At 47.6% G+C, this 9,207-nt stretch overlaps 1 protein-coding gene across 1 annotated transcript; it reads right to left on the bottom strand.

Moving 5' to 3' along the window:
- Nucleotides 1–775: 775 nt before the first annotated feature.
- On the bottom strand, nt 776–6,827 carry SPMIP8 (sperm microtubule inner protein 8; the record flags this gene model as incomplete). Its single annotated transcript, XM_080937361.1, has 7 exons — nt 776–806; nt 1,535–1,567; nt 1,766–1,830; nt 1,937–1,998; nt 2,329–2,503; nt 2,744–2,805; nt 6,605–6,827. The coding sequence occupies 7 exons, from the start codon at nt 6,825–6,827 to the stop codon at nt 776–778; spliced, it is 651 nt and encodes a 216-aa protein (XP_080793487.1).
- Between the last annotated feature and the right edge of the window lie 2,380 nt (nt 6,828–9,207).

Raw genomic sequence — 9,207 nt, 5'->3', positions numbered from 1 at the left:
TACAATCACAAGAGGGGCTTAGGACTAGGGTGTATACTGAGGGACAGATGAGGGCCTGTCCCATTACTCAAGAGTAGAGCAGATGACCTGTCTAGGCAATGAATTTCTTAGCAGTGCCTTGAGCTCAGAATGTTCTCAAAGCACCTCACCCGGTTTGTATTTGAAATCTTCTATTTCACAAGGAATAGAGGGCATAAACCTAACCTGACCACTTCCCATGAGGGAAGTTCAGGTACCAGAAACCCCCAAAGCACACCAGTATGTGGTAAGGGGTCCAGGGAGGTGTCAAAGATCTTTTCTTTCCTCTTAGGGTTCAAACTCAGGTAGAGGCTACAAATTTAGGATCTTGGTTAAGGGTTGTAAGCAAAGGGCAAGAGCAGTAGGGAAACCTGTATCCCAGCCCTGACCTTGTTCCTCCACCCCAGCTAGACTTGAGGCTTAGGTCCTGATACTCTACCCAAGCCCACAAAACATCCTTCACCAGCCCCTACACACCCTCCCCATTTCCCAGGAGTTAGTAAAAAAACAGGCAAGGGTAATATACTGTCATCTGTGATCATGACCCTTCTCCGGACTTCCCCTTCACACACACACACACACACACACACACACACACACACGAGCCTAGGGCCTCTCTGAGGAAACATTAGGTTTATTTCTTGAAGTGAACTCCTGGGGAGCAGATGGGTGGTACCACCATATGCCCTCTGTCTGGCTAGGAGCCCTGAGGTGGCACAGTCCAGCCATAGAAGGATCAGCCTTTTCCCCCCACAGGTTAATGCCAGGGAGTCAGATAGTTGATTCGACTGTAAAGAGAAAGAAGAGTGAGATAGGTACTCCAAGGTACTCTTAAAAAAAAAAAAGAAACAAAAAACAAAAAACAACCAAACGAACAAACGAACAAACTTTTCTTCCGTAGCTCCACCCCCCACTCCAAAGCCCACGTCCCTACGCCAGGGATCTGAAAACAGTTTCCATCCAGTCTATGTGTGCCCAAGAGCCTTTAATGGCTCCCTATTTCCTCTTGTATATTTTTGGCTATTCTCTTCACCTCTAATTATATCATACTGTTTCCCACTGACTCCCATTTTTAATGGCTTTATGGGTTTATGAACCCACACTAGCATCACACAAGTAACAAAACCCAGAGTTTTACTATGTATGGGTTGGGGAAGGCAACTTTCAGAAATAGGAATAGGAGACGCTCTACATGCTACAAGATGAAGATGAAACAGGACTGCCCTGTAGGGAGAGGCAGAGTGGTTGTACAAGTGGGAGGGGTCACACTGCGGGAGTTTGGCATTGCTGAGACACAAGGCATGGCTGAGAGATTCCTCAGAGTCAACACTTTTATCGGAGCCTTTAACCCAGGGTGACCCTGCTGAGGGCGCTACCTAGCAGTGGGAGGCAGATGGCAGGCAGTTCTTTCTCCACCCTGCCAGGTACCCCCTAGCCCGGGCCCTCTAAGCTGCGTGCTGAGCGCCTGCTGAGCAACCCCAAGGCACTCATGTTAGGAGGCATGGCCTTTCTCTACCTGTAGTGGGAGCCAAAGCGCCGGAACGCGTTCCTGTGGAAAAACAGAGAAGAGCCTTTCTGTGCAGGCTCTCGGAGCGTGGAGATGCCAGGTTCTAGCGTGATAACTGCTTCACGCACCGCCTGATAGGCGCCGGTTCGGGTAGGAATTCAGTATCTGTCCTACATCTATGATCCCTCTCCCTTGCTCGGGGATCGAGGTTCCGAAAAGGTCCTGCATCTTGTCACTTACAGAGAGTCGAAAGGCAGGGGCTTCTGTCCGTAGCGGTCCAGGCTGGGGTTCTGGTTGAGGCAGTACTGGAGTGGGCCACAGGAATGGGAACCTGTAAGCCTGTGGGGCGCGGGCCCTAGCAACCGGTCCCTCCCAGCCATCCAGGCCCGGTCTGTTTGCAATTTTCCCTACCCGCCAGTTCTGTGTCACCTCCGGCTTCAGGTACCGCACTGCATAGCCACTGAAACCCTCCACTGTGGAAAGAGCCTACCTTGGGAACCTAGATCCAAACAAACCTGACCTACCCTTATCTAAACCCCGCCTCTGCACAGAATTCCCGCCCCTCCCTAGCGCTGCTTGGCTCTCAGCTCCAGCACTAGTGACTTCCCTGACCTTGAGTTGCCTCAGCGCTTCCCCACCCCCACCCCAGCCTCACCCTTACCACTCTCATCACCCCTTCTGGGTCCCAGTGCCTGTGTTCCAGGTCCTTGGGCCTATGGCCCTCATTCCCGCTTTAGATGCGCCACCAAATGGCGGGAAGGTCTCCCCGCTCTTAAGAGCATCCTTTGCGTTGGTAGACTGACCCCTTTTGTTGACACAAGGCAGCTTGAACTCTCCAGACCTGGACACGAATCGAGACCAGTCTTCAATGGCGCGCGTGAAGCAGGGCCAGTCGACTCGGTTGATGCCTGGCGCGATGGGAATCATCTTTCCACCGCGGTACTTGTGACAAAGCTTCTGGCCGGTTGCTGTGAAGTCCTATGGAATGTTGGACCATAATGGCAGATGCAAGGTCCCAGAAGGCTTCCTAGGCCTGACCTGATATTAGTTAAGCCCACTGGTCTCAGGATGCAGGAAACAAGGACTTGGGTTGGGTGGGGGTGAGAGTTCCAGGTAGGCAGCTGGGGATATACTCAGGCCTTGGACTAGAGGTGCTTAGGCCTGGACACAGACTGGTGTTACTAAACCCATCCAGGGCTGGGGACAAAGGACACTCACCAGACATTGCAGGGGTTTGTTGGGGACCCCTAGGAGTGTGAAGTGGGCATTGTTGAAATCATCTGTTGAAAGAAGATTAAAGTGTCCCTTCAGGAGCCCTTAGGACAGATCCACTCTAGAGACTTGGGCCAAACTATGCACCTTAAGAGAAAAAATGTTTTTCCAGACGTGGTGGTACATGCCTTTACGCCCAGCACTCAGGAGGCAAAGACAGAGCTCTGTAATTTCAAGGTCAGCCTGGTCTACCTGTCAAGTTCTAGGCCAACCAGGGCTACGTGGTGAGATTCTGTCTCAAAGGAAAAAATGTTAGTTTTTAAATATTTAAGATAAAACTATATCTCTTACAATAAAGAAACCCTATATAGCATAGTGCCCATGGGGAGTGGCACTATTAGGAGGTGTGGCAGTGAAGTAGGTGTGACTTTATTGCCTCCACCTGGACATGGAAGATATGTGTCACTGTGGGGGTGGGCTTTGTGGTCCTATGCTCATACTTCGCCCAAAGTAGAAGAGAGTCTCCTCCTGGCTACCTGTGGAAGCCAGTCTTCTCATTGCCTTCCGATCAAGATGTAGAACTCTCTCAGATCCTCTAGCACCATGTCTGCCTGCACACTGCCAGGCTTCATGCCCTGATAATAATGGACAGAACCTCTGAAACTGTAAGCCACCCCTGATTAAATGTTTTCCTTTCTAAGAGTTGCCTTGGTTGTGGTGTCTCTTAACAGCAATGAAACCCTAAGACAGACTGTTATGAAAACTTAGAAGTACTATAAGGAAATGTGAACAAATTGCTCTTTAAACCTTGGATAGGACTTTAAATTCCCATGAAAAGCCAAAAACAGAGAGAAAAGACCTTTGAGTAAAAGGTATGTGTGCTGGCCCCATGGTCCACATGATGGAAGGAGAGAACTAACTCCTAAGAGTTGTCCTCTGATCTTCACGAATGAACTGTGGGCTGTCAGCACATGGGTACGTGCATATGTCATACATGCATTTGTGTGTGAATAAATAAAAAGAACATGAAGCACAAAAGAAATCAAAGGGGAAAATACTTCTACTGATTTTACAGCTGAGGCAATTTTCTTAATGTTGGAGGGGCTCCTAGAAAACATGACCAAAAAAGAAAAAAAAAAAAAAAAAAAAAAAGGAAAGAAACATAAATAAAGTAGTTCAAATACTAGAAATGCATTTGGCTTCAATGAGTCTTAAACATATGAAAGATGCCTAGTTTCAGTCACAAGAAAGACGCACATTTAAGCTACATTAAGATATCTCTTATTCGGCCATACCAGGAACAATGTGCCAGTCAGTACAGCTTTAAGAGACAGCCCCCACTCATCATACATCACCAGAGACTGTATAAACCAACTGCAGCAGCCCAGTAAATATTACTTATCATAATTATGAATATATTCTTTGATCCCACAGTCTAGCAGCGTACAAATGATATTAGAAAAAGGTCTGACCTATTTTCGCGTTTGTAACAGCAAAATAATGTGTCAGTCATTAGCCAGATATGCCCAACTACATCTGTACTAGAGAACTGCAGAGAATAACTTGAGAATAGGGTGTGGTCTGCACAGCTGGAATTCCATGCTTGAAGCCAAAGCAAGAGGATTATGAGTTTGAGACCAGCATGGGCTGTATAGTGGGACTTGGTCTCAAAAATCTAAAGGTTGGGATGCATAGCTCAATAGTAGAGAACTTGTGTCACATGTGTACATCTGTGTTCAATCCCCAGAACAACAACAAAAAGTATTCATTGGAGTCCATATTAAGTTTAGAATCTCTAAATCTCAAGACTGTTGGAGACCAAGAAGAGTTTACCCTCAAGTCACCTTTGTAACAAAACTGCCAAAGTTAACAGCATAAACAAGAAAGAATTTTGTGCCCTCTTTACAGCCTTAGGTCACCTGTGAAATACTGACCTTGGATAATCAGGCCTTTAGATCCAGATTTTGTTCAACAAGGTGAAGTATACCATGGAAACCATAGCTGAGACTCACTACCTAGAATAGTCTATAACACTGCTGCTTGGACCCCTTTAAAAAGTCAACAGTACATCCTTCTTCAGGGTCTGGTCGAGTAGACAGATGGAACTAGAAGACATCAGGTTGAGTGAGGTAACCAAGGCCCAGAAAGACAACTGTCACATGTTCTCCCTCATCTCAGGTTTTCAACATGAAGTTTTTGCATGTGAGTATATAACTTGGAGTAACTGCAGAAACCAGGGAAATCAAAAGAGACCACAGGGTTGTGGGGGGCAAGAGAGAAGGAGATGGCGGGACACAAAAGATGCAAAGGAGGAAATGTGAAAAATAGAGAAACATTAGGGAGGGGGAGAAAGATGAATGCAGAAGGGGGAGGGGTTATAACAATAAGGATGCCTAAAATGTCACAAGGAACTATACTATTATTTAACTACATAAAAATACCTATAATACAGGTAAGTCTCTCCATATATATATATGTATATATGTGTTATATACCATCTTAAACAAACAAACAAACAAACGAATAAATAAAACCCAACACTAGGCACAAGAAGCCCTCTTCTGAGTTCTTGGTCAAGTTGTCCAAGAGCCTCCCAAAACATTATAGGCTCTAGTGTTGCCCTTTGTTGCCTCCCAGGGGTGGCTATAAATAAAGATACTATGTACCCTGGACACAGGACCCAGACAGACCCAAGCTGGATCTGACCTGAAAGCCTCTTCCATGAGGAAGAGCTTTCATGATACCTTCTGGTAAAGCTTCCAAAGGAGAAAAACAACCAACATCTCTACCCAGTGATGAAGCCTGTGAACCACAACGATGACCAACAACATGGCATGCTAACCCCTAAGGGTGTATTAGTGGCATGGGTACCTTGGCAGCAACCAGAAGCTCTCTAAGTGAACTTAAGAGCTAGTCAACAAGAGGAAATCATGCCTGGATGGAAACCTAACAAACTATAGCACAACTCTTGCACCAAAGGCTCAGGGGTCATTGTGGAAGGAGGGTTGGGGGCAGAAAGAGTGTAAAAGCCAGAGGAACAGAAAGTTTGCTCTGAGACTGTGTATCCGAGAAATTTCAGAGAAGCTTAACCTATGAAGTCTCACCAACATGGCTGCCTATACATGATCTGAACAAGAATGACACCAATAGACATCCAACATGGAATCAGCCAGGACAAAATAGCAAGTCACTGCCTCAGAGAAATGATGCAGGGGGAATAGCTCAGTTATTAAGGTCCTTGCTGTGTAAACATGAGGATCCGAGGTCTGGTCTCAGCACCCACATAAAAAGCTGGAGTGTGCGTGTGTGCATGTGTGCACTTGGCATCCTAGTGTGGGGAGAAGGCAGGTGGATCCTAGTGTTTGCTGGCCAGTCAGTCAGACTTACTTGGTGAACTCCAGGCTAGTAAGAAACACTGCCTCCAAAACCATGGTGAACAGCAACTAAAGAGCAACACCCAAGGTTATTCTCTGAAGTCTATGTGCACACATACCACTTGAGCCCTCCTCCACAACGTAAGAAGACCATGTAGTACGGGGCTACACATCTAAGACAGGAGGAGCACAGTTTAAGGACAGCCTGGGCTACGTGTTGAGAAACAGTGAGGGGGACTCCTCCAGAAGTGGCAGCTAAAGAAACCCTATTTTGTTAAACCTGGAGGAAATAAAAGAACACTGTCACCCATGACAGCAGTAGCAGGGCCTGTATGATCTGTTGATCGTCACACGGTGCCAGGCACCCTGCCCTTCATATTCCTCACATAGTCCAGGGAGGCAGGCTCTGTGCCTGTTTCCATTTTTCTGCTCAGGAACTAGCTTTCTGGAAGGAAACAGAGACCCTATGCTCTGGCTGGCAACCTGGCCTGACCTTTGGAGTAGTAGGTGGAAGACTGGCAGTGTTCATCCGAGAGGCAGCCCTTGACAGTGTCCATGTCCATGCGCCGAAGGGAAGGCAGGGCCGGGTGGTAGAGCTGATGCTTCACACCCGCGAGTGGGTGACGCACTCGCTCCAGAGGAAGTAAGACGGCTGGGGAAGCATACAGGTGGGCAGAGCATTCGTCCCAGGGCACCAGGTCTACAATGCGGGCCATCGCTGGAGAAGAGAGGGGCGGAGTCAGATGCCCGTCCGTACAGGCACACGTTCTTGTCCTATGTTGATTTAACTATTTATCGAACATTTACTGAGTATCTTCTGTGTGCCTAGTGATTTTTCCGAAGCTTCACACGGGACAGCAGGAACATCCAAACAAGCAGCAAATATATTTGTGCTTGGTGTTATGCACATGCACATGTGTATACAGAGAGAGAGAGAGAGAGAGAGAGAGAGAGAGAGAGAGAGAGAGAGGGAGGGAGGGAGGGAGGGAGGGAGGGAGGGAGGGAAGGGGAGGGAGGGAGGGAGGGAGGGAGGGAGGGAGGGAGGGAGGGAGGGAGGGAGACAAGAGACCCTGTCCCCAGTGGATTTGAGAGGGCTGGAGCTGCGGTACTCCAGGAATGGTCTAAATGAGGTGAAACTTAAATATTGAACAGGAAAAGGCCACAGTAAAGCTATTCAGAATGTTGTTTGGAATGCTGTGTGGCTTATGATGCTAGGTGGCCAACTCTGGATTTGCCTAGGCTATATTTAGCATTTGCCCCAAATGCTATAGACAGGTGAAACTTTTAAAGAAAGGAGAGGAACATGACAGATCTGAATTTTTTTTTTAAAAAAGATGATTATCTTGTGTCTCTGGTTTAAAAAACAGATATTCCCTGGTGCCCTACTTTTACTCATTTAAATCTTAGAATTTGTTGACTCTACTTCCTGACCCCCAACTTAAAGGTAAGAAATCGAGATGGGGTAGGTAGGCAGGAGGAGAGAGGAACTTGACCCTGGAATGTAGCTGGCCTTTGCTATTTTACGAGTTCTTCTTTCTTCTGCTCTTTTCCACCGTTTCCCCACCCTTTCAACCCAGTAGCACTAGATAGGAGAGAAAAAAGGATAGAGTGAAAAAGGAAGGGAAAGAGATCCCCGCATATAATTTTTCTTCTGTTTGTTCTTTGAGCATGACTACTAACAAACCACAACCCTCCCGGGGAGCTAGCATTTATATACCCTCTGAGAAATTCCCAGAGTTCCAAATGTCACACGATCACAGAAACTGTCTGCAGCAGGCAAAATCATGCCCCTGCTAGAGCACGAGGCAAGTCATAGTCAACTGCTGTGGACAGTCTAAAGCAGCCTCATATTTCTACACCTGGTATTAAAATAAAAGTACATTCTTAAAATATTTCTGCATTTTTTTAAAAAAAGAGAAACCAAGATTCCAAAATTCTCACTATAATGAAGGATCAGGAAAGGGCAGGGTGATAAGTGGCAAAGCTGTCTCAGTTGACACTCCACGAGGAAGGACAGTGTGATAGAACAGAGAGAAAGGAAGAGAGAACACCCTGCTGCCATTGACCCACAGCCACTACCTCATCTGCAGGGCACAGGCCAAGTGCACAGGCAGGTAAGAACCGTCTTCTCCTTTGCTGCTCAGTGGACAGAAGAAGGGATGTGGGTGTGCCTTCAGGGCAACTGCAGGATAAGGAGCATCACAGAGACAATGCCCACTGCAACCTGATTGTGAGGACAAAGCTCCTGGTAACCCTGGGCAACACAGGCTGCCAAGATCCCTAGGCACTGGGCATCCATTTCCTGAAGCCTGGGGTCTCCAAGGCCACCACACAAGCCAAGTATCCTGGAAAATGTCTAAACTGGGGCCCTTTGGAGGTAACCTGGCCATACTGGGGTAGGGATAGTGCTGGGCCCACCTCAACCTGTTTCACTGTGTTGGCTAGTTCAACTTGACACAGCTATTGTCATCTGAGAGAAGGGAACCCCAACTGAGAAAGGCCCCCATAAGATCAGCTATAAGCAAGCCTGCAGGGCATTTTCTTATTTAGTGATTGATGGGGAGGGCCCAGCGCATTGTGGATGGTGCCATCCCTGAGCTGGTGGTGGTCCTGGGTTCTATAAAAAAGCAGGCTGAGCAGCCATGGGAAGCGAGCCAGTAAACAGCTCTTCTCCATGGCCTCTGCATCAGCTCCTGCCTCCAGGATCCTGCCCTGCTTGAGTTCCTGTTCTGCTTCCTTCAGTGATGAGCAGTGATATGGAAGTGTGAGCCAAATAAACCCTTCCCTTCCCAACTTGCTTTGGTCATGATGTTTCATCACAGCACATGTAACCCTAACTAGGACAGTGGCCCTGGACTAGTTACTACTGCCTCTATCTGGATCCAAGAGTACTGTTTGTGTTAGGCAAGGACCCTAAGCTCTGCAACAGGGCTGTTTGGGAGCCTGGAGGGGCCCCTGTCTCCATGAATCTCATGGAAGAAGATGCCATGCAGTCTTTGGGGGTGGAGTTTAGCCTGGGGCTCTGGGGTCAGGACAGGGATCAGGCAGAATGGTGGCCTCAGCAGGCTAGGGATTAGTAGTTGATACTCCACCCCG

The sequence above is a fragment of the Micromys minutus genome (genome assembly GCF_963924665.1).
Source record: "Micromys minutus genome assembly, chromosome: 24".
Taxonomy (NCBI): domain Eukaryota; kingdom Metazoa; phylum Chordata; class Mammalia; order Rodentia; family Muridae; genus Micromys; species Micromys minutus.
This window is presented reverse-complemented; position numbering and strand designations above follow the sequence as displayed.